Source organism: Schistocerca gregaria, chromosome 3 (assembly GCF_023897955.1).
Source record: "Schistocerca gregaria isolate iqSchGreg1 chromosome 3, iqSchGreg1.2, whole genome shotgun sequence".
In the NCBI taxonomy this organism is placed as follows: Eukaryota; Metazoa; Arthropoda; class Insecta; order Orthoptera; family Acrididae; genus Schistocerca; species Schistocerca gregaria.
This window is the reverse complement of record NC_064922.1, coordinates 936,309,681-936,335,870: the sequence shown is the minus strand read 5'-3', so window position 1 is coordinate 936,335,870 and position 26,190 is coordinate 936,309,681. Positions and strand designations below refer to the sequence as shown.

At 42.8% G+C, this 26,190-nt stretch overlaps 1 protein-coding gene and 1 non-coding gene across 3 annotated transcripts in view; both read right to left on the bottom strand.

Moving 5' to 3' along the window:
* LOC126355836 (mediator of RNA polymerase II transcription subunit 1) overlaps nt 1-26,190 on the bottom strand; it is a 168,864-nt gene that overhangs the window by 108,479 nt on the left and 34,195 nt on the right. For both annotated transcript variants that reach the window (XM_050006289.1, XM_050006288.1), the window contains exons 7-8: nt 21,872-22,097; nt 21,543-21,723 (exon numbers count right to left, since the gene is read on the bottom strand). In XM_050006289.1, coding sequence (XP_049862246.1) covers nt 21,543-21,723; nt 21,872-22,097 — 407 coding nt within the window. The remainder of the gene's footprint in view (nt 1-21,542; nt 21,724-21,871; nt 22,098-26,190) is intronic.
* On the bottom strand, nt 8,347-8,453 carry LOC126357171 (U6 spliceosomal RNA). Its single transcript, XR_007566146.1, has one exon. It is a non-coding gene; the product is annotated as a U6 spliceosomal RNA (small nuclear RNA).

Sequence of the window (26,190 nt, the reverse complement as noted above, 5' to 3'; positions counted from 1 at the left end):
TACAGATAAAGCTGGTTCACCAAAAGATCAACAGATAGGGTTACCAGTTTTTCTAACTGAAAATATGGGAGATTCTGTATCTTCAACTTCAGATCTCTAACTTAACCAACTTAATAATTTTGTTTTATGTGGCATTTCTAGAAATTCATTTCATAAAATTTATAAGTTTTTCCTCAATCTGTCTGGTGTTCAGCAAAAACAGAGTGCAGCTCTCACTTAAAATTGTTTGTCAATCTCGCCAAAGATAAACTTAACTCTATTAAGAGAGGCATTCAGATATTAATATGCCACAAACACCAAAGACTGGTCAACCATACCCTCTCCCCCCCTTCTCCCACCCTGCCTCAACTCTCCACATACAAAGCAACACTTTTCTCTCTGTTGTAAGGTTCTCCCATTCCAAAATGATATGACAATCGCCAAGAAAGTGGCAGGTTGTGATCCCTGCAATGGCTAAATGCCACCTAAGACTGCTGCTCATGGAAGAAGAAGTTACAGACATATCTGAGCTCAGTATTTGGAGAGGACACATCATTAAATGATAGAAATGACTGCTGCAGCTACCAATGATGATGATGGTATGATTTTCAGATTCATGAGACATGGTATTTTAATCCTCTTCTTCAAACTTGGGAAGAATTGTACACTCCTCAGTTGTTGTTGTTGTTGTTGTTGTAGAGTTGCACACACCAGCTGCGTAGAATTGAATTTTGATACAACGACAAGATGTCACCTTCTCAGGATCTTAAAATCCAGACAATTCCCGAATCTCTTGTGGCATGTGTTCAGAAGATATCACTCTAACATTGATAATATAACCTAACTGGAATTGGCAACACAACAGTCTTTCTTGCACAGGCATCTTGTAATGACATTGAAGGTCTGTGTTAATATATGGAGGGTTCATATCCTTTGACAGCTGCAAAAACTGGGCTTCCAAGGATGTAAGTCCACCACTACATTGTCCACTCTGTTTCCATGTTATTCTGAATATCAGCATGGCTATCTTCCATTTGAGCATTTAGAAGAACAGTTTCCCCTCAAGATAGTGTATTAAATATGATTGTGTTTGCTGTCGCCAACAGTATAACAATTAAGTATTATTGTGTTTGCTAACACTAACAGTATGACATCAACTGTAAGAAGTCCTATCTTATTTTTTATATATGTAAATTATTTCTCCTTCTTTTATCCTTGCTCCAACCTTGTATCATGAACCCATCAGTTGCAACTGACAATTAAAAAGCCTCCAGAATCATTAGGGGAGAAAGGTTTTAAGAGTGGCTGATGGAACAAAATGAAAGAAATATCAAAGAACAAAGATGATGCATAACTTCGCCAGAGTGCTTGGAAATTTAAATCCCGCCAAGGGCAGAATGACAATTGTACAAATGTAATTAAAGTCACTAAACACAGACTGACGTTAAAAAGGATTTACAAAATTTCTGAAAAGTTGTTTGTGGGGTATCTGTAAGCTGTTGGTTTAATGCATTATATCTCAAACTGTTCTAATAAATCCAGTTTCCTACCTTTGTCTTGTATATGCAAAATTGTGAGATCTTTATCAGTCCCCACCATAAGGTGACCATTTTCATGAATGTAATAACTTTTTGAAATTATTAAGCCTAAAAGCATCTGTTTTCCTTGTACCTCAACGTGAAGGACGTATCAGTCTGGAGAGTGCAGTTCACATTACAAGTGTCACGCTGAATTTTTTAGAGTCCAGTTCTATGGTATATGTCAAATTACTGTTTTAAGCTGTCCCTTTATTAAAATCATAGCATGTTGATGGATTTAATTGTAACTTCAACTTTAAAAGGCTTACAATTGTTAGCCAGTTTCTGAGATAAACTGCCGAAATACAGAGGCGTAACTCTTTTAGCATTCCATGTGACATTCTCTGTTGCAATCGTGCACTGTTCCTTGCATATTAATTTATTCACAGTGCCTTTGTGATAACCATCAGCTCTGAGTAGTTATTTTATGATGTTCATCTCAGTCATTCTGTCTTGTTTGTTCATTGGGAGAGTGTTTTCGGTCTTTTGGATGACAATTTATCCAATTCCCCTCCATTGATCAAAAGCAGTATATCACCCAGACAGCACCTAAGGTATGAGATTTTATCCAAACAGCATTGTGGGTTAATGAGAATTCTCTTTTCTACATGACAGGTAAAAATACCTGCTGTTTCCAGAATACTGGGGGCAAAAGCCACTCTGTTCTTTTGACTATAAATTTTATAGTTAACCGAAAAGTACTTACATTTGAGAACAAATTCTAAAAGTTCAATAAATATGACAATTCCTTGCTGAGATAATCTTTTATAATTTAGGTAATTTGCTTTTATCACATCAACAGCCTCAATGACAGGCCCATTCACCTGTCTAAAGACACAAGATGGGAAGCATTAGCAACAGGCATGTCAGTGACGTTATTAATCAAAATTGAATTGTTACTGACTGAAAAACTATCCTCCAAGATGTAAAACTCCTCAATATTTTATCAAGCATTTTAGAAAATTTTAGATTCACAGAATTAACAGTCAGTCTAATCCGGGGATCCCTTTTTGTATTTTTCATTGGAACCTGAACCATGGAGCCTTTGGATTCATAACAGAACAACATGTTTCTTCCCCCATTTGGTCAATAGTTAAGACATATTTTTCAATATTTTTCAAACTCCGCTTGTATCTTTTACATTGGGTCTCCAGCAAGTCCAGTAATACTGTTTTCTGAAAAGCAATCTCATCTTCTCTTCAATAATTCTGTAACATTCTAAATGTCTGCATGATTCTCTGTAGTTGTTTGTATCTTGAAACTACTCAATACTCCATAATTTTATGTTTTTTGTTCTGCAAGTCTTCCAGGTGCATGTGGTAGATTAATTTCCTGTCAAAAAGTAGGCCCAGAAAGTGTACATTGTTCTTAAAATTTAAAATATTGCCCTCCACTGTGGGCTCTAGTTGGTTAAAATTCACAAGTCCAGTTAATACTGACATAATGTCTCCTCTGGTGAGAATCTAAAACTAATTTTATTGGTCCAACCATTGAGCCTCATAGTCAGCTGCAGTTGCCATGTTGTTGTTGCTATAAGTTCGGAGGGAGAGTAGAGCATCATGAATACAGTGATCATAAAAGGCATCAACAACATGTTATTGAAAGAAGTTGTAGAGGTCCATGAAGTCCTCAGTCATAAAGCTGACAAAGAATGTACCCCCAAGTAGTTCAAATGGTTCAAATGGCTCTGAGCACTATGGGATTTAACATCTGTGGTCATCAGTCCCCTAGAACTTAGGACTACTTAAACCTAACTAACCTAAGGACATCACACACATCCATACCCGAGGCAGGATTCGAACCTGCGACCGTAGCGATCACGTGGTTCCAGACTGAAGCGTCTAGAACTGCACGGCCACACCGGCTGGCACCCCGAGTGGTGTCCTATGCTTTTTCACTATATACAGGGTGGTCCACTGATCGTGAATAGGCCAAATATCTCACGAAATAAGCGTCAAACGAAAAAACTACAAAGAACAAAACTTGTCTAGCTTCAAGGGCGCTGCCATAGGTCAAACGGATATCAACTGCATTTTTTAAAAAAAGGAACTCCCATTTTTTATTACATATTCGTATAGCAGGTAAAGAAATATATGTGTTTTAGTTGGACCACTTTTTTCGTTTTGTAATAGTCACAAACATATAGCTCACAATTTTAGACTAACATTTGGTAACAGGTAGGTTTTTTAAATTAAAATACAGAATGTAGGTACATTAGAACATTTTATTTCGGTTGTTCCAATGTGATACATGTACCTTTGTGAACTTATCATTTCTGAGAATGCATGCTGTTACCGTGTGATTACGTGTAAATACCACATTATGCAATAAATGCTCAAAATGATGTCCGTCAACTTCAATGCATTTGGCAATATGTGTAACGACATTCCTCTCAACAGTGAATAGTTCGTCTTCCGTAATGTTCGCATATGCATTGACAATAGCTGACGCATATTGTCAGGTATTGTCGATGGATAACGATGGCAAATATCCTTCAACTTTCCCCACAGAAAGAAATCCGGGGACATCAGATCTAGTGAATGTGCAGGGCATGGTATGGTGCTTCCACAACCAATCCATCTGTAATGAAGTATGCTATTCAATGCCACTTCAACCGCACGCGAGCTATGTGCTGAACATCCATCATGTTGGAAGTACATCACCATTTTGTCATGCAGTGAAACATCTTGTAGTAACATCAGTAGAACATTACGTAGGAAATCAGCATAAACTGCACCATTTAGATTGCCAAAGACAAAATGGGGGCCAGTTCCTTCCTCCCATAATGCCGCACCATTCATTAACCCGCCAAGGTCGCTGATGTTTCACTTGTCGCAGCCATCGTGGATTTTCCGTTGCCAAATAGTGCATATTAAGCCGGTTTACTTTACCGATGTTGGTGAAGGATGCTTCCTCCCTAAATAGAACACATGCAAAAAATCTGTCATCATCCTGTAATTTCTCTTGTACCCAGTGGCAGAACTGTACACAACATTCAAAGTTGTTGCCATGCAATTCCTGGTGCATAGAAATATGGTATGGGTGCAATCGATGTTGATGTAGCATTCTCAACACTGACGTTTTTGAGATTCCCGATTCTCGTGCAATTTGTCTGCTACTGATGTGCGGATTATCCGCAACAGCAGCTAAAACCCCTAATTGGGGATCATCATTTGTTTCCGGTCGTGGTTGACGTTTCACATGTGGCTGAACACTTCCTGTTTCCTTAAATAACATCACTATCCAGCCAACAGTCCAGACACTTGGATGATGTTGCCCAGGATACCGAACAGCATACATAGCACAGGCCCATTGGGCATTTTGATCACAATAGCCATACATCAACACGATATCGACCTTTTCCGCAACTGGTAAACTGTCCATTTTAACACAGGTAATGTATCACGAAGTAAATACCGTCCGCACTGGCAGAATGTTACATGATACCAAGTAGTTATACGTTACAGCGCCATCTATCACAAAGCGAAAAAAGTGGTCCAACTAAAACATTCCTATTTCTTTACGTACTACACGAGTGTGTAATAAAAAATGAGGGTTCCTATTTTTAAAAAATGCAGTTGATATCCGTTTGACCCATGGCAGCGCCATCTAGCACACCAACCATAGCGCTATCTGGTTTCCCCCTTTCAAGCTAGACGAGTTTAGTTCTTTATAGTTTTTTGTTTGATGCTTATTTCGTGAGATATTTGGCCCGGTCACCATCAATGGACCACCCTCTCTCTCTCTCTCTCTGTGTGTGTGTGTGTGTGTGTGTGTGTGTGTGTGTGTGTGTGTGTGTGTGTGTGTGTGTGTGTGTGGACCTCCACATCACACAAGAAGAAGCAGAACTTCTTCAACTCCAAAGTCCTATGAAATATCTGGAACTCAGGAGTTTGTGTGAATGATACAGTTATTGTAAAAAAGTGTTCAGCTAAAACCTGAGATATGTCTTTCGGTGCACCCAACAATACTCCATTTTCTAAGACGGCCATAAGTGGAAGTGTACCACCCTTGCCTGAAATCTGCCTTACTGATTCCCAGACTTGTACAGAGGAAATGGACTGATTAATGGAAGTCACAAATTCTTTCCAGGAGTTCCTCTTCTGTCTTTTATCACTTGCCTGGCTTGTGTCCTCACAGAACTTGAAGGCACGAAGAATTTATGTAGCTGGGTGGTGTTTGAAGTTTCACAAAGCTAGGCACCTCACTCTGACTGCCAAGTGATATTCTTCTTTCCACCAAGGAAGAGGACATTGCCTGAGGTGGCTGCTAGACTGGGGAATGGAAGTGTTAGCGGCTCTGTGGATCACACAGGTGAAGCGGTCCACTATCTCCTGGACACATTCCTGTTGTGCAAAGGTGGCCTGCTGACTGTAACACAAGCATTTTGCCCTTTGGAGCATCCATTTTTGCGATCATCTGTCAACCACTGTCCAAGTCAGCATGTGGATCCATATCACAAGGTGGTCAATAATAGAATGAAAATCTGCGACGACTTACCACTGAACTGAGTTTGGGGACAAAACAAAGGTCAATAGCTGAAGACGAGCTTGTAACTGTAGAAAAGTGCCGTCTGACCAAGCAAAGGCAGATACTCCCTTAATGGACAAGGTGGTCAATAATTCGATTTCTGGGACATGCGGTAGCTGAGCCCCACAGTATGTTATGTGTACTGTAGTCAACCATAAGGAGGAACAAGCAAGGGAGTGCCCGAAAGAGCTCTGTCAGAGCATTTGCATCCAATGAGTCATGATGAAGTGAAACATATGAAGAGTACATTGTAAGGTGTACTGGTGTGAGAACTTCCACTGCAACTTCTTGTACAGCCGTAGCAGGAATAGGAAAGGAGTTGCCCCAGTCACTGATGAAAACAGTCACTCCACCCTTAGCTCTATATCCAGAAACATCACTATACCTGTATGGGTGGTAGCCCCTTAATACCAGTTTGCCAATGACTTTAAAATGGTTTTCTTGTAAGAAGATGCACAACAGTTTCTCCTGGATCAGGGGCCTCAATTCTTCCAAATGTGATCAGTATCTGTTTATGTTGCACTGCAATATACACTCCTGGAAATTGAAATAAGAACACCGTGAATTCATTGTCCCAGGAAGGGGAAACTTTATTGACACATTCCTGGGGTCAGATACATCACATGATCACACTGACACAACCACAGGCACATAGACAGAGGCAACAGAGCATGCACAATGTCGGCACTAGTACAGTGTATATCCACCTTGCAATGCAGACTGCTATTCTTCCATGGAGACGATCGTAGAGATGCTGGATGTAGTTCTGTGGAACGACTTGCCATGCCATTTCCACCTGGCGCCTCAGTTGGACCAGCGTTCGTGCTGGACGTGCAGACCGCGTGAGACGACGCTTCATCCAGTCCCAAACATGCTCAATGGGGGACAGATCCGGACATCTTGCTGGCCAGGGTAGTTGACTTACACCTTCTAGAGCACGTTGGGTGGCACGGGATACATGCGGACGTGCATTGTCCTGTTGGAACAGCAAGTTCCCTTGCCGGTCTAGGAATGGTAGAACGATGGGTTCGATGACAGTTTGGATGTACCGTGCACTATTCAGTGTCCCCTCGACGATCACCAGAGGTGTACGGCCAGTGTAGGAGATCGCTCCCCACACCATGATGCCGGGTGTTGGCCCTGTGTGCCTCGGTCGTATGCAGTCCTGATTGTGGCGCTCACCTGCACGGCGCCAAACGCGCATACGACCATCATTGGCACCAAGGCAGAAGCGACTCTCATCGCTGAAGATGACACGTCTCCATTCGTCCCTCCATTCACGCCTGTCGCGACACCACTGGAGGCGAGCTGCACGATGTTGGGCCGTGAGCAGAAGACGGCCTAACGGTGTGCGGGACCGTAGCCCAGCTTCATGGAGACGGTTGCGAATGGTCCTCGCCAATACCCCAGGAGCAACAGTGTCCCTAATTTGCTGGGAAGTGGCGGTGCGGTCCCCTATGGCACTACGTAGGATCCTACGGTCTTGGCGTGCATCCGTGCGTCGCTGCGGTCCGGTCCCAGGTCGACGGGCATGTGCACCTTCCGCCGACCACTGGCGACAACATCGATGCACTGTGGAGACCTCACGCCCCACGTGTTGAGCAATTCGGCGGTACGTCCACCCGGCCTCCCGCATGCCCACTATACGCCCTCGCTCAAAGTCCGTGAACTGCACATACGGTTCACGTCCACGCTGTCGCGGCATGCTACCAGTGTTAAAGACTGTGATGGAGCTCCGTATGCCACGGCAAACTGACTGACACTGATGGCGGCGGTGCACAAATGCTGCGCAGCTAGCGCCATTCGACGGCCAACACCACGGTTCCTGGTGTGTCCGCTGTGCCGTGCGTGTGATCATTGCTTGTACAGCCCTCTCGCAGTGTCTGGAGCAAGTATGGTGGGTCTGACACACCGGTGTCAATGTGTTCTTTTTTCCATTTCCAGGAGTGTAGAAGTACCTCTGGGAGCCATTGATAGTAGTCCTTGTCCTTTGCCCTTGGCAATAATGTTACATAAGAGATCAAAGAAACATTAGACAGTGCCTAGCTCTACAGTTCCTCCGTGGGAATATCAATATCCCCAACAATAATATCACCACTGGAAAGGGGGAGTGCTTGCCGATATAATGGTTTAATTGCCACTTTCTTCGATTTAGGGCAACATTTTTTGTGGCCTTTTCCTTACTTATGGGAAGAGTTGGTTGCCTGGGTAGAAGGCGGCTTAATGGATCTCTGATGGTGTGCAGTGGTATGTGGCTGAGGTAAATATGGAACACTACACAATTTTGCATATCGTCCTTGTGGAGGGGCCATGCTGATCTTCTCTGTAACGTTCCATTTTTAGTATACGTACCACAAAAGTGAGTACCTGAATTAGTGTTCACTGAAGTAAAGGTCATTGAGCACTTTTCATTACACAGAGTGTGCACAGGCAGGAAAGAAAGTAGAGAAACTGAGAGCAGAGAATAAATGCATAGTAGTGCTGTAATAAGCGCATGCCCGCCCCATGAACATATCTTTCTGTGTGCTGATAAGAAGATTTGCAATGGGTAGACCCATGAGACCTGTGGTTGCTGACCTCCATACAACAATCTGCGTAATAAAATACGAACAGGATTTATTATTGGGGAGCTCTGTGACAATAGTGGTTGGATTAAGAATGGATGGACTGCGCATAGCTTGAGTTCAGAGCACTTATTTTCAAGCATTATTGGCACCTAAATAAATTTCTTGTGGGAACAGTGAAATTTAAGTTTAAAAAATTTTTCCTTCCAATGCATTAAAGCAGTGACAGTCATATATTTAAATAATATTCAATTAAAAATCCAATAACAAATATATAATGGAAGGAGTAAAGAGAATCATTCACCATATAGCTTAGAGCTAACCAACAAACACCTGTTGTTGTTGTTGTTGCGGTCTTCAGTCCTGAGACTGGTTTGATGCAGCTCTCCATGCTACTCTATCCTGTGCAAGCTTCTTCATCTCCCAGTACCTACTGCAACCTACATCCTTCTGAATCTGCTTAGTGTATTCATCTCTTGGTCTCCCTCTACGATTTTTACCCTCCACGCTGCCCTCCAATACTAAATTGGTGATCCCTTGATGCCTCAGAACGTGTCCTACCAACCGATCCCTTCTTTTAGTCAAGTTGTGCCACAAACTTCTCTTCTCCCCAATCCTATTCAATACTTCCTCATTAGTTATGTGATCTACCCATCTAACCTTCAGCATTCTTCTGTAGCACCACATTTCGAAAGCTTCTATCCTCTTCTTGTCCAAACTATTTATCGTCCATGTTTCACTTCCATACATGGCTACACTCCATACAAATACTTTCAGAAAAGACTTCCTGACACTTAAATCTATACTCGATGTTAACAAATTTCTCTTCTTCAGAAACGCTTTCCTTGCCATTACCAGTCTACATTTTATGTCCTCTCTACTTCGACCATCATCAGTTATTTTGCTCCCCAAATAGCAAAACTCCTTTACTACTTTAAGTGCCTCATTTCCTAATCTAATTCCCTCAACATCACGTGATTTAACTCGACTACATTCCATTATCCTCATTTTTCTTTTGTTGATATTCATCTTATATCCTCCTTTCAAGACACTGTCCATTCCATTCAACTGCTCTTCCAAGTCCTTTGCTGTCTCTGACAGAATTACAATGTCATTGGCAAACCTCAAAGTTTTTATTTCTTCTCCATGGATTTTAATACCTACTCCAAATTTTTCTTTTGTTTCCTTTACTGCTTGCTCAATATACAGATTAAATAACATCGGGGAGAGGCTAAAACCCTGTCTTACTCCCTTCCCAACCACTGCTTCCCTTTCATGTCCCTCGACTCTTATAACTGCCATCTGGTTTCTGTACAAATTGTAAATAGCCTTTCGCTCCCTGTATTTTACCCGTCACCTTCAGAATCTGAAAGAGAGTATTCCAGTCAACATTGTCAAAAGCTTTCTCTAAGTCTACAAATGCTAGAAACATAGGTTTGCCTTTCCTTAATCTTTCTTCTAAGATAAGTCGTAAGGTCGGTATTTCCTCTCGTGTTCCAACATTTCTACGGAATCCAAACTGATCTTCCTCAAGGTCAGCGTCTATACATTTTTCCATTCGTCTGTAAATAATTCGTGTTAGTATTTTGCAGCTGTGGCTTATTAAACTGATTGTTCGGTAATTTTCGCATCTGTCAACACCTGCTTTCTTTGGGATTGGAATTATTATATTCTTCTTGAAGTCTGAGGGTATTTCGCCTGTTTCATACATCTTGCTCACCAGATGGTAGAATTTTGTCAGGACTGGCTCTCCCAAGGCCGTCAGTAGTTTTAATGGAATGATGTCTACTCCGGGGGCCTTGTTTCGACTCAGGTCTTTCAGTGCTCTGTCGAACTCTTCACGCAATATCATATCTCCCATTTCATCTTCATCTACATCCTCTTCCATTTCCATAATATGTCCTCAAGTGCATCGCCCTTGTATAGACCCTCTATATACTCCTTCCACCTTTCTGCTTTCCCTTCTTTGCGTAGAACTGGGTTTCCATCTGAGCTTTTGATATTCATGCAAGTGGTTCTCTTATCTCCAAAGGTCTCTTTAATTTTCCTGTAGTCAGTATCTATCTTACGCCTAGTGAGATAAGCCTCTACATCCTTACATTTATCCTCTAGCCATCCCTGCTTAGCCATTTTGCACTTCCTGTCGACCTCATTTTTGAGACATTTGTATTCCTTTTTGTTTGCTTCATTTACTGCATTTTTATATTTTCTCCTTTCATCAATTAAACACCTATACACATACAAAACAACTATCCAGTGCTTTAGACCAACTGGAGTGAGGGGTTGTGTCAGGTGATGCTGGGAAGAGGAGCAAGTGGGGCGTGAATGGAGGTGGTGGTTGTCGGGATGTTTAAGGGAGACTAAACAGCTAATGTCATCAGTCCCCAATTCCAAAAACAGGCGAATCAAAATTTACGGAACAGGTAAAACCCCTAAGGAGGGAGGAGATGCCCCTCTCCCCAGTCACTGAAAAACACCAATGTGGCAGTGAACACTAGAGACAAGAAGAGTACAGACGAACACCGGACAGAAAGAAACGGAAGAAAAGAAGAGGGCCGGAGGCTGGTTGACTGACCATGGGAACAAAAATTGGGAAAGAGTCAACCATCCGAATACACACATTAAAATCTGCAACCAATGAGAGACTACACACATTAAAATCTGCAACCAATGAGAGACTCGAGGACAACCATCCGAATACACACATTAAAATCTGCAACCAATGAGAGACTCGAGGACAAGATACACAGAAAGGGAAAGGGGCAGGTCCCCCCCCTAATTGGAACCATAAAAAGGACTACCACGGATAAAATTTAAAACGTCGTCAGCTATGGAGGCATCGTCGCATAAAACCAAAGGCAACGTGCCCGGGAGATTAAAAGTCTGCCGGAGGGTGCGCAGGTGAGGACACACCAACAAAATGTGGGCGACTGTCAACTGGGACCCACAATGACACAGGAGGGGATCCTCCTGACGCAAAAGATGTCCGTGCGTCAGGTAGGTATGGTCGATGCGGAGCCGACACAGGATGACAGAGTCCCTGCGAGAAGCCCGCAGGGAGGACCGCCACACATCGGTCGTCCTCTTAACAGCCCGCAGTTTATTCGGCGAAGTCAGGCTACGCCACTCGTCATGCCACAACCGAAGCACCTTATGGCGCAACGCCAGCTGTAGATCACGAGCCGGGAGGCCGATCTCCAAAGTGGGGGCGTCGATCACCCCTTTGGCCAGCTTGTCGACACGTTCATTCCCCGGGATGCCAACGTGACCTGGCGTCCAAACCAAGACCACTGAACGACCAGAGCGGGTAATGACAAAAACAGACTCCTGAATAAAGGATACCAGAGGAGAAGAGGTATAGCAGCAGTTGATAGCCTGGAAGCTGCTCAGGGAGTCACTGCAGATGATGATGGACGTACCTGAGCAGGAACGCATATGCTCAAGAGCGCGCAATATAGCCACCAGCTCTGCAGTAAAAATACGGCAGCCAGCCGGCAAGGAGCGCTGTTCAACATGGGCAGCGTGAGCAAAAGCGTAGGCAGTACGACCATCCACCAGGGAACCATCAGTGTAGACAGGCTCACAGCCTGAAAATGAGGCGAGGAGCGCAAGAAAACGGCGACGGAGGGCCACATGCGGAACCGAGTCCTTGGGTTCCCATGCCAAGTCCAGGCGGACGGACGGCTGGGGCATACACCAGGGAGGTGTGGGTGAATGGAGGCACAGCAAAGGAAAGGGATATAAATATAACATCAGTGATCTCTCAGTGCCTTGGGTAGGGACAGGTATCTGTAGCAGCACAACAAAATTGTGAGGTGGTTAGTTACTGGCAGGGTGAGAGCATGACAGAATCAAAGACGGGAGATACTGCAAATAGTGTGGGTGCAGATTAGAAGATGGATGAATTTATCTGAAGTGAAATGCTGGGAAGCTGTTGCAGTAACAGATTTTGACCAGAGAGGTTGCACTGTTGAGCCACTATATAGTCTTAGATGGAATTTTAAGAACCCCGCAGAACATCTGTTAGCTACCACTGGCTGGTAAGTGTAGTGTGGTGACATTTAGGCTATAGCAACATGTACACAAAGGGATTGAGAGCTTGGTTAGCTGTGCTATAGGAAACCTGCAACACACAGTGGTAATAGGCAGAGTGGGCGTGATGGTGCCACCACACCACGGCTAGAACTATTTTATGAAGTATGTTACAGGGATGCCGGCAATATTGCAATAAATAAATCCCAGGGTAGTATCAATAACTGTGAATTTTGAAACAGAGGCATTCCAAGACAAGCAGCACTACCACTAAGCCAGGGTACTCTAGATGATGGGGCACAGCCTGTTACAGCTGTGGGTTCTAGACTAGACCGGGGCAGCAACCTCTCGCACAAGGTTCATCCCCGGGGCTTGGAGCCACAGTACAGCAGATCTGCTGACTACCCCAGCCACCACCAGACTCCTGTCAGGAGACACTAGGTGAAGCCACATTGATGTCAGGTATCTCTCGTCACCACAAAACATGTAGTCCACACCTGGGTGGCTTGAGCACAGGCATTCGACATCAGAGGGCCAACGCAGCAAGGAGTTACTAGTTTATTTTTGTAATTTCTTGCGTGTTTGAGGGCTTACTAGGCACAACTTTTTGTTTTAATAACAGTGTACCATAGAGAACTGACGTTGTTATTGACCCTTGTATTAAACCTTGTGTTGTACAGCCTTTTGTTTGTTTTGTTAGAACAGGTCAGTGTCGGTTAGACCGTCAGTGAGAGAGCACCACGATTTCCTGCTGCTAATAAGGTGAGTACACCATTCATTTATTACATATTTTTAAGAACTTCAGACAGGATTGACTTCAGTAAGGGATGGAAACTGTGATTGCTGTGTACAGATGCGAGCTGAGTTGTTGAACCTTCACTCACAGCTCCAGGTTGTGTTGGCTTCTGTCACACAGCTTGAGGCTGCTGCCAAGGGGCATCTCTGTGTGGGGGTCGGACACAGGTATGCGAGGGACATCGAGCCCGTTCCATGTGTCCCCTGATCAGTCCACTGCCTCAGGTACTGCCTGCACTGAGGTTGATCCCTCATCCGTGGTCGAATGGGAGATCATTGCAAAGTCTGGCAGGCAGTGAAAGACTTTCCCAGGGGCTGATCATAAGGTCTCCCCAGCTCGTTTGACAAACAGGTTTTGGGCATTTTCTGTGGCTGACATAAGTTTCCTGAGCCGGATGCAGTCGTCTGCACTGTTGCAGAGGAAGCTTCTTGCCCCACAATGTCTGGGCATACACAAAGGGTCGGTTTGCTGGTAGTTGGGAGCTCCAACATTTGGCACGTAATGGGGCCCCTTAGGAACATGGCTGTCAAGGAGGGGAAGGAAGCCAGCGTGCACTTCATGTGCATACCAGGGGGAGTCATTCCAGATGTGGAAAAGGTGCTTCCGGATCCCATGAAGCATGCAGAGCGCAGTCAACTGCAGGTGGTGGCCCATGCTAGTACCAATGATGTGTGTCACTTTGGATTGGAGGAGATTCTCTCTGGCTTTGATCAGCTAGCGAAAATGGTAAAGACTGACAGTCTTGCTTGCGAGATTAAGGTGGAGTTCACCATCTGCAGCATGTCGGCAAAACCGACTGTGGTTCTTTAGTGTACCCGCTGAATGGAGGGTCTGAATCAGAGGCTCAGGCAGTTCTGCTGTAGCGATGCAAGGGGTACCAAATTTGTCGTAAAAGTCAGTAAATCACTCAATGGACAGTACTTTTCAGTACAGGTATTTCGTTCACTCCAAGCAAGTGTTGATTTGTGATGTCATCGTCCAGACACAAGTTGACAGTAATCTGAATCCGTTTTAGCAAATTAATAGTTTCTCTCAGGCAATAAGTTTTATTGATTATAAAATACAAGTTCTTGCAGTTTATTCAGAATCAGAAATGTTTAATTAGTAATTGCATGTCATAATTTATCTTTTTATATATAAAGCTGTTTTGATTTTTGTATGCATAAAAAAGGTGTGAATTTATGTGTGGCTTTTACTCTGAGACAAGTTACCACTTAAGAGTGCAAAAGCGCGCGTTTACCGTTTGTCGACCTGTGTGGCGAATTTTGTCTTTTTATGATTTTGACTTGGATGGACACAAATCCAGTTGTAGTTAGACTTTACGTGAGATCACGTTACTACAAAAGAGTCATTTAGCCCATTCGGGAAAACTGAAACTTAAGCACTCGATTTAAAATACGTTACATACCAGTACATAATCGAGCTGTCCTGTAAATCGATACAATATTTGCCAATGCTCTTGGACTTAATGCACTAAGTTGAAAGTTAATTTTGAGACAAGTACTGATTTTGAAAAAAATGAACTGAAAGTTTATTTAAAATATCGAGGTTCAGTTCTAATTGAGACATGTATCACTATGTTGATTACGTTGCCTAGCAACACTTTAATGCAGCTTAATTAATTTATCAGAACGATTTGCAAGGCAGTAAGTCCCATTACACACGCAAAATGTTACACGTGAAAGTATGAGAGTGTTTTCCTTTCCATAAATGCCAATAAATTGGCAGTTTCAAAAGTTAAATCATCAATTGTTGAATAACTTCACTGTATCACTACGGAACTTATTATATCATGTCTCTTCATCAAGAGATCACAAGAAGCTGGAACAAAAGGAAGTAAACTGTGACCGTGTAGGCTGCAGATTCCTTGACATGCGCCATCAAGCGGAGGTTTTTCGGGTTCTGCTTAATAGGTCAGGAGTCCACAATACACAGGAAGCAGCTACATGGGTAGCAGGGGCTGTGTGGAAAGGACTGGGCAGTTTTTTTTTAGGTTAGAGGGTCTCAGGAAACGGAATCCGTCTAAAGGGGGCAGGTGAAACATAGAAAGGTAGTTGTAGAAATGATCCCATCTGATGCAGATCCCACACCGCACAGCAGTACCACAGAACAGGGCGCACAAGCATGGTGTAAGCAGTCTCTTTAGTAGACCTGTTGCTCCTTCTAAGTGTTCTGCCAATGAATCACAGTCTTTGGTTTGGTCTAAACAAAACATTATCTATGTGATCGTTCAAATTTAGGTTACTTGTAATTGTAATCCCTAAGTATTTAGTTGAATTTACAGCCTTAAGATTTGCATGAGTTATCGCGTAATTGAAATTTAACTGATTTCTTTTATTACTGATGTGAATAACTTCACACTTTCCTTTATCCAGGGTCAATTGCCACTTTTCACACCATACAGATATCTTATCTAAGTCATTTTGCAATTTGTTGTGGTCATCTGATGACTTTATAAGACTGCAAATGACAGCATCATCTGCAAACAATTTAAGATAGCTACTGAGATTGTCTCCTATGTCGTTAATATAGATCAGGAACAATAGAGGGCATATAACACTTCCTTAGGGAATGCTGGACTTGACTTCTATTTTACTCTATGACTTTCTGTCTATTGCTATGAACTGATACCTTTCTGACAGGAAATCATGAATCCAGTCGCACAACTAAGGCGATATTCCATAGGCACACAGTTTGAAGATGCTTGTGAGGAATGGCATTGAAAGCCTTCTGGAAATCTAAAAATATGGAATCAATTTGACATCTTCTGTCGATAGCATCCATTACTTCATGAGTACAAAGAGCTACTTGTATTTCACAAGAATTATGTTTTTTTAATTCAAACTGACTGTGTGTCAATAAATCGTTTTATTCGAGGTAATTCATAATGTTCGAACACAGTATATGTTCCAAAACCCTACTGCAAATCGATGTTAGTAACATGGGCCTGTAATTTAGAAGATTACTGTTTCCTTTTTTGGGTATTGGTGTGACTTGAACAATTTTCCAGCCTTTAGGTACAGAACTTACTGTGAGTGAGTGGTTGTATATAATCACTAAATATGGAGCTATTGTAACAGCATACTCTGAAAGGAACCTGACTGGTATACAATATGGACTGGAGGCATTGCCTTTATTAAGCGATTGAAGCAGGGTAGGGGTAGGAGACGATAAAGTGCTGCTTGTGGGAGCATTTGGGGAGAAGGTGGGGACAAGGTAGGGCAGCTAGGCTAGTTGTGAGGTTAGATGGAGAGCCAGAGGGGAGGGTAGCAGAAAAGGAGAGAAGTAAAAAGACTATAGTTTGGTGGAATAGAGGGCTGCGTAGTGCTGGAATGGGGCAGGGAAGGGCATAGGTGGGTAAAGGACAATGACTAATGAATGTTGGAGCTAGGATGCTTGCAGGAATGTAGGACATACTGTAGGGAGAGTTCCCACGTGCACAATTCAGAAAAGCTGATGATGGTGGGGAGGGTCCAGACGGTACAGGGTGTGAAGCAGTCACTGAAACAATGGTGCCACCAACAGCTTGCCTTCATCCTGCAGTAAACATGACAAGGAGCTGTTCCCTCAGAACACAATGGATTTGTGCCCTCTCATTGTGCCAATGTCCAGTGGCAATGGTCACATTGCCATTTCAGATGTAGTTGCCTATGTCATGGTGTTAACATTGGCACATGCGGAGGCTCATTGTTACAAGTGTTTGGTGCACTGAGAGTTCAGACACACTTGTACTCTGTGCAACATTAAAATCTGATGTTAGTTCCACCACAGTCCACCTAGTCTATGGTGTCTGAAATCTGTAATGAAGGGTGGTGGCCGAACCCCATGACATCTGGATGTGGTTTCACCTTGGTTTCCTCATGTGTTGAAGACACTCCTCGAATACCTGACATGTTGTGCAGTTTTCAAAATGCTCATGCCAAGCCTCCATGTCATCTCAATCTGCCCTCAGACAAACTTTGACAGATCGCACGCTTTCCCCATTCTGCACACAGGCAGCACACACATTGATATTACATGCAACATGTGTGTGCATGTGTGTGTGTGTGTGTGTGTGTGTGTGTGTGTGTGTGTGTGTGTGTGTGTGAGAGAGAGAGAGAGAGATAGCAGTCATTCCTTGCCAAGTGGCACTACTAGGTCAGAGATCATAATGTTCTGGACGATCAGTGTGTAATCAATCTGAAATCTCCTAGGGCCTCCAGGTCTCTTCCACGCATACAACCTTCTTAATGATTCTTAAACCACTTTTACAACTTTTCCTCTTCTTTCTTTTCCTACTCCTAATTCCAGTGATCCATTACAATTAAAATTTTATCTTCCTTGACTAACTGTATAATTTATTTTATCTCATCACACATTCTTTCAATTTCTTCATTATCTGCAGAGGTAGTTAGCATATAAACGTATACCGATGTAGTGGCTTCATGTCTATTTTGGCTACGATAATGCATTCACTATGCTGATAATAGAAGTTTACCCACATTCCTATCTTGTTGTCCATCATTAGACCTACTCCTGATTTATTTCCATTTGGTGTTGAATTCATAACCCGTACTCATCCAACCAGAAGTCTTGTTCCCCCTGCCACCACACTTCACTAGTTCTCACAATATCCCAACTTCAACCTATCAAATCCCTTTTAAAATTCCCTAATGTCCCTACCTGATTAAGGGATCTAATGTTCCACACTTCAATCCTTAGAATGTCAGTTTCGTTTTTTCTGGTGATGACATCCCCACCTGGAGATCTGAATGGGGGACTATTTCACCTCCAGAATATTTTACCTAAAAGGATGTGCCACCATTGTTTATCCATAAAGAAGAGTTGCATACCCTCAGGAAAAAATTATGGATGTAGTTTCCCCTTGCTTTCAGCTGTTCACAGGACCAACACATCAAATTCGTGTTGGCTAAGGCTACAAGGCTAGATCAGTCAATGATCCATACAGTGGCCCTCCAACTACTTCAGGAACACATTCATCTGGCCTCTCCACTGCTGTGTTGTAGATTCACCTATAGTATGGGTGTCCCTATTGTTGGGACACTTGATCCGCCCCACATTGGTGCAGTTCATAGGGGGAGATTCTTCTATATGCTTCCTACAATACAAAGGCCTATCAACAGTGGCTGCATCGTTGGGGCTGTCATTCTGCCATAGTTGACCAATCCATTTCCTATGTCCTGCACATCAACCATTTCCTTCACCTTACGAGCAATGGGACAATGTAGCTGTGCATGTTTGTTCCCTCTGAACGAGGAGGTGACCAAACAGCTGCACTACCAGGTCCATAACTTGTTTATCGAACTGTCTACAGATCAATGTCTCCGCTATATGGTGCACAATTATCTTTATTTCTCCCATGGTTCACATTTCATCTAGGACTAAACAATATATCAGCAGTAATAGCACAAAAGTATTTAAAGCTGCATTTCAGATAAATGTGGCTGTCTGACTACTATGCTAAATGATGGAAAAAAGACAATCATAATGAAATATGATAAAACTGTTGATGTATCCCCTTCCCCACACAAACAGACAAAAATTTCATAGGTACATAATATAAAGGATAATACGCACTGTCTGGTCACATAGGCAGTGGGATTCACTTCACCTGTTTTGGAAAAACCTTTTTTGTCTGGGGAGGCAAATGCAAAAGGGTAGGGTCTCATTGGTGTCAGTTCAAACGTACAGTGTAGGATAGTACCCCTTAGGGAAATGGCAGCAAGGGACAGGAAAGGGCACCAGATGCACTATTTGTGTATGCCTGAGGACTCATTCAGCATATGAGGAGGCTATTCCGGCAGCCATTGAGTGAACAGGGTGCAACCAACTGCAGATTTTGGAACAAATTATGCCTGTGTCTGGACTCCAAGGTCATTCTTGGGCCATTCCAGGGACTGGCAGAGAAGGTTGGGAAGACCAACCTTGTGCACGGGGTTTCAACAAAACTCACAATGTGCAGCATTCCCAGAGCTGATTGTAGTCCTTCAGTTCTGAACTGAGTGGAAGGACTGAACCAGGGACTTGAAAGGTTCTGTGACAAGCTAGACTGCAACTTCCTGGACTTGCGCCATAGGGCTCAGAACCGTTGGGTCCCCCTAAATACGCCAGGTGTGCAGTAAACATCAGGCTGTTACTCAGGTAGCTGACTGGGTGTGGGGAGCACACAAGAGTTTCTTAGATTAGGCAACTCTCCATCTAATCCACATAACAATAGCTGTAGGAAACCCAGAAGTATTAGTGTAAGATCGAAAGAAATGCCTCCCACAGTGAGAGTATAAAATCCAAATGGTAAACTGCGAAAACCTTCACAACAAAGTGCAAGAGTCTGAAGTGCTCATGAAAATCAGTGAAGCTCACATAACAGTATGTACAGAAAGCTGGTTGAAGCCTGTAATTGATAGCAGTGAGATTTTAGGGACCAAAGCGGATTTCTACGAGGAAGGTCAATAATAGACAATATTTTCAACCTGTGCCAGATTTCGGAGAAAACTGCTTATAGAATTGGAACACATCACTTCTTTATTGACTTTAAGGCTGCATACGATAGTGCCAATAGAAACAAGTTGTTCCATGTCTTACAGGAGATGATGTGTGGAAAACTCATAAGAATGATTAAAATGATGATGTCTTTCGTAAGAAGCTGGATTCAAGTTTGAGGAAATAAAAAAATGGACAACATCAAGGAGATGCATTAGCATGCTTATTATTTAATGTAGCACTCGACAAGGTGATCAGGGAGCAGGCCTACAGACCAGGAGCACCATCTTCTGCAAGTCAGTGCAGATGACGTAGGCATCATAGCATGGACAGTACTAACACTGAAAGAAGCTTTCAGACAACCTTAAGTCACGCAAGTAAGAAGATGGGTCTTATCATAAATGAAGATAAACTAAATACATGGCCTATGGGAAAGCATATCAATGCAATATGCCGTCAACTTTTAGTGCGAATGGATACACATTTGAAAGAGTTGATAGCTTCAAGTATTTTGGTTCCACAGTAACTTGCTTTAATGACATCTCAACTGAAATTAAGATTAGGCTAATATCAGTAAATAAGGCATAAAATTCACTATTTATAAAACCCCTGTTAGACCAGATCTCACTTATGCTTCGGAAACATTGCCCATGATGGAAACCGATGCAAAGCTGCACGATGGATCTGAGAGGAAAGTTTTGAGGACAATAATTTGTCCTGCATATGACAGAGACAAATGGAGGAAAAGGTACAATGTAGCATTGTACACTATATATGCCAATGCTCCTGGAGCAAAAATCATACGATCAGTAATGATAAGATGGGCAGGTCATGTGGCAAGAATGGAAGAGTCTGAGGTGATAAAGAAGATTCCCTTTGGTAATCCAGGAGGACAAAGAGGGTGAGGTCGACCTCGAGCAAGATGGCTGGATGGAGTGGAAGAAAACCTAAGAAAGCTCAGATGCAGAAAACTGGAGGAGGGTAGCATGTGACAAATATCACCTACCAGAGAAATAAAGCTCGGGTATTCACTGTACAGCCACAACAAAAGACACTGAAGTCAGACAAATAAGACAGTTGGAGGAGCTAAGTCCCATTTACTGTTATCTGCAATGCAATGCTCCTCTAACAAGAGCAATTAGAATTACTCAGATAAAATCATAAAAGTCATATCCTGACAAAAGCTGATAACAGAAATTTGGATATCTGAAAGCAATTAACATACAGAGTGGAAGTGATACTAAAGAACAAGAACATACAGAATTTTTTCTAAGGCTGAACATATACATTGTTTACAAGATAAGCTTCAAAATACAAATAAATCATATATTTGATGATTTCTGGATTAAAAATTTAAATTATAAACAGGAGACATCCCATAATAAATGAAAAAATGGCCAAGGTTCTTTTTTTGTGTTTGTATCAGAAATTTACAATAGAAGATTGGCAGGGCATTCCTACTGGTAATAAGCATGATACCATTCCTGTAACGTCCCAATTTTTTTCACTCTTAAGTTGTATTTGGCACAATACTGCTATATTATCAGTTATGGTAGTAGGAACTGGGACTGTCACAGGACTTACCTTGCTTTACTGGTCGACGTACGCAACTGGAAACTAAGACATTGAAAAGCGCCTGCTGACGCAGAAAACCAAGAATCTGTGGGACATGCCCTGGATGTGTGAATGGTATGCTTGACACAATAATACCTTCTGTACCTCGAGTCTCAGTCATATAATAGCAATGCTGCTGATCTGGTAAGTGCTGTAAAAATCATAATTATTTCAGTGGAAAATATATTATTAAAACTGGTAAATGCAACAATAGTCTGAATTATTTTATGCAGCACAAGACACGTTGGGTTTGTTGACCAGATAAAACACAAGACTGAACTACAAAAATGTACACTCACTACGATAAGACCACGACTGCTGTCAATGTGTCCTTCAGATGCTGTCTGAACTATGAGATCAAGCAGAGGTTGAGGGCTAGTAATATCACCAAACTCAACCTCAGTAATTTGCTGAATTCTGCGCACCAATGAAACACATACAGGCATAGGTTTAGCAAGCCTCAAGGAGAACACTGCTGGCAGAAGAGCACTGTTGGCAGCTGTCAATGGTGCATACTGTGGTGTACTGCAACAGAATATTAATACAACATTTTCAATTTTACAAGTTCTGCACCACCAAACACTATCTCACATATATAATTTTGTGACTAACATTTATTATTACACAAGTACATAAAACTAGTTTGGTCTCCAAATGATGATAAAATCTCTGGCTTTTGCCACTCCCATCCCCAGCAGTAAGAGAAGGCAGTTAATGAGACAGACATACACACAGCACTGTGGAGAAACCAGGGACTGCATTATCAGCTGCGGAATGATACAACCTTTGCACCAGTTCACCTCTGTAGCCAGTAAACACCAAATTTATATGGAACATGAAGCTCCGTCCGTGTCTGCATCATCATTAGTGTGCTGAGACAGCACAGACATGAGCCATTTGTGCAACTGACAGAGTTTGAGCGAGGGTGTATACAGGGTGTTACAAAAAGGTACAGCCAAACTTTCAGGAAACATTCCTAACACACAAATAAAGAAAAGATGTTATGTGTCCAGAAACACTTAATTTCCATGTTAGAACTCATTTTAGTTTCGTCAGTATGTACTGTACTTCCTCGATTCACCGCCAGTTGGCCCAATTGAAGGAAGGTAATGTTGACTTCAGTGCTTGTGTTGACATGCGACTCATTGCTCTACAGTACTAGCATCAAGCACATCAGTACGTAGCATCAACAGGTTAGTGTTCATCACGAACGTGGTTTTGCAGTCAGTGCAATGTTTATAAATGCGGAGTTGGCAGATGCCCATTTGATGTATGGATTTGCACGGGGCAATATCCGTGGCGCGGTACGTTTGTATCGAGACAGATTTCCAGAACGAAGGTGTCCCAACAGGAAGATGTTCGAAGCAAGTGATCGGCGTCTTAGGGAACACGGAACATTCCAGCCTATGACTCGCGACTGGGAAAGACCTAGAACGACGAGGATACCTGCAATGAACGAGGCAATTCTTCGTGCAGTCGACGATAACCCTAATGTCAGTGTCGGAGAAGTTGCTGCTGTACAAGGTAACGTTGACCACGTCACTGTATGGAGAGTGCTACGAGAGAACCAGTTGTTTCCATACCATGTACAGCGTGTGCAGGCACTATCAGCAGCTGATTGGCCTCCACGGGTACACTTCTGCAAATGGTTCATCCAACAATGTGTCAATCCTCATTTCAGTGCAAATGTTCTCTTTACCGATGAGGCTTCATTCGAACGTGATCAAATTGTAAATTTTCACAATCAACATGTGTGGGCTGACGAGGATCCGCACGCAATTGTGCAATCACGTTATCAACACAGATTTTATGTGAACGTTTGGGCAGGCATTGTTGGTGATGTCTTGATTGGGCCCCATGTTCTTCCACCTATGCCCAATGGAGCACGTTATCATGATTTCATACGGGATACTCTACCTGTGCTACTAGAACAGGTGCCTTCACAAGTACGATACAACATGTGGTTCATGCGCGATGGAGCTTCTCCACAACAGGTTCGGTGACCGATGGACTGGTAGAGGCGGACCAATTCCGTGCCCTCCACGCTCTCCTGACTTTCATTTATGGGGGCATTTGAAAAATCTTGTCTACGCAATCCCGGTATCAAATGTAGAGACTCTTCGTGCTCATATTGTGGACGGCTGTGATACAATACGCGATTCTCCAGGGCTGCATCAGTGCATCAAAGATTCCATGCGACAGAGGGTGGATGCATGTATCCTCGCTAACGGAGGACATTTTGAACATTTCCTGTAACAAAGTCTTTGAAGTCATGCTGGTACATTCTGTTGCTGTGTGTTTCCATTCCATGATTAACGTGATTTGAAGAGAAGTAATAAAATTAGCTCTAACATGGAAAGTAAGCGTTTCCGGACACATGTCCACATAACATATTTTCTTTCTTTGTGGGTGAGAAATGTTTCCTGAAAGTTTGGCTGTACCTTATTGTAACACCCTGTATAGTGGGTCTGCGGGACACTGGGTTGTCATACCACAAAATTGTGCTACAAGTGGGACATGAGGTTTCCTCAGTCCATCAATGTTGTCACCACTGATCAGTTGAAGGTGTACATGTTCGTCAGCCTAGGACCGAGCAGCAGTGGCACGCAGATGCGTGCCAAGACAGTCGCATCTTATGAAGTGCTGCACTGGACTGCACCACAATTTCACAACAAATTATGGCACACTGTTACTCTGGGGTATCAGTGAGGATCACTCATGACGGTCTCTGTGAAGCAGAGCTATGATTCTGCATGCTGTTGAAGCATCTTCCACTTGTGTCCCACATCTTGCAGCCCGACTCCAGTGGTTTCATTATAGGCACTTGTGGAAGGATGAGTGGAGACTTGTTGTCTCCAGTGAGGAGAGTCACTTCTGCCTTAGTGCCAATTATGGTCATGTGCGTGTTGTACCAACATCTGGAATGTATATGACAGAGGCACACAGGGCCAACACCCGGCACTGAGGTTTGGCGAGCCATATCTAACAACGGCCTCCTCCTCTGGTGATCGTAGAGGGGATACTGAACCAAAGTGCAAGGTACAACCAAAACATGATTCAACCCATCACGCTATTGTAAGCCCACCGATTAGGTAATGTGTTTTCCAACATGACACGTATCCTATTGACACCCAACTTGCTCTCTGATCCCCATATTTGTTCTCCATTGAGGAAGTTTGGGACTGGATGAAACGTCATCTTGCGCTGTCTGCAAGACTGGCAGGAAATCTGGCCCAATTCAGGTTACAGGTGTAAATCACACAGCAGGCCATTCTGTGAGACTACTTTTATGATCATCTCCATGGGAGAGCTGCAGCCTTCACTGCTGCAGAAGGTGGCATACGGTATATTAATGCTGACATTCCCATGGCCTGTCACCTATAATCAGATGCATATGGCTCTGCTGGTTGGACTGTACACGCTCTCAAGAGTGTGTCAATAAAATTTCCCTCCGCTGAGCCAATGAATTCAGAGTTCTTCTTTTCATTTTTCCAGTAGCATATTTCAACCTCCAATGAACTGTGCCTGTCACTTACATATTTTTCATAAAGAAGAAACATCACAGTAAATGCAGATAAAGTGAATTACATGCCAGAGATGGCAGTCTGACCCAAAAAAGAAGCAAAATGCACACCAGGAACATTCCACTGATTACTTACGTGAACAAATGTATTAGGCACCTATTTGTGCAATACCACCAACAGTACACGCATTTAACAGCTTTGAGAAAACTTCACAGCTTTTATCAGATGTGACTGGACTGCAAAGTTAGCATCGAAACCCTAAGTATAACTGTTCCGCTTATTTAATGTGATTTTTAAAGGTGCCAGAATAAATGATTCATCATGTGTGAGTGAGATGACTTAGCTAAGGAGAGGCTACACTTCATGAGATAAAAAAAAGCACCAGTATTATAATGGCAAATGGTCTGTTCAGATGAAACATGAATTCACATACACCAAATGGCATTGTGGCAGACTGTGAGGAGTACTGTAAAAAACAAAGTACTAGTCAGCCTTGAAATATAGTACGTGCAGGAACTGACACGAGTTTCATTCCAGGTTCATTTCTCATGTATGACTTAAAAAAGTAAAACATTAAACCATCATTTACACTATGTCATCAAAAGTGGAGAAGTTGAGCGCAGATAGGCACAAAAAAAGACTACTAAAATGTAAGCTTTTGGCCAAAAGGCCTTCTTCTGATTAGACAACACACACACACACACACACACACACAAAGTGCAAGCACGCGCACGCCACCACATCTCTGGTGGCTGTGATGCCAGCCTCAGTGGCAAGACACACTCAGTCACGCATGCACCTGTGTGTGTGTGTGTGTGTGTGTGTGTGTGTGTGTGTGTGTGTGTGTGTGTGTGTGTGTTGTTTTCTCTACTCTAGGAGGAGGCCTTCTGGCTGAGACCTTACCTTTTTAGCAGTCTTTTTCTGTGTGCCTATCTGCAACTCAAAATCATTACTACATATTGCGCAGCAACTTATCCTTTTCATAATTTGTTATTATTCCATCCAGGATTTTCCATTGTTTCATTAACATATGTAATTATTTCTTTCCAGTTATTATTATATAGTGCAAGACTATTCTATATAAAATGACTTAC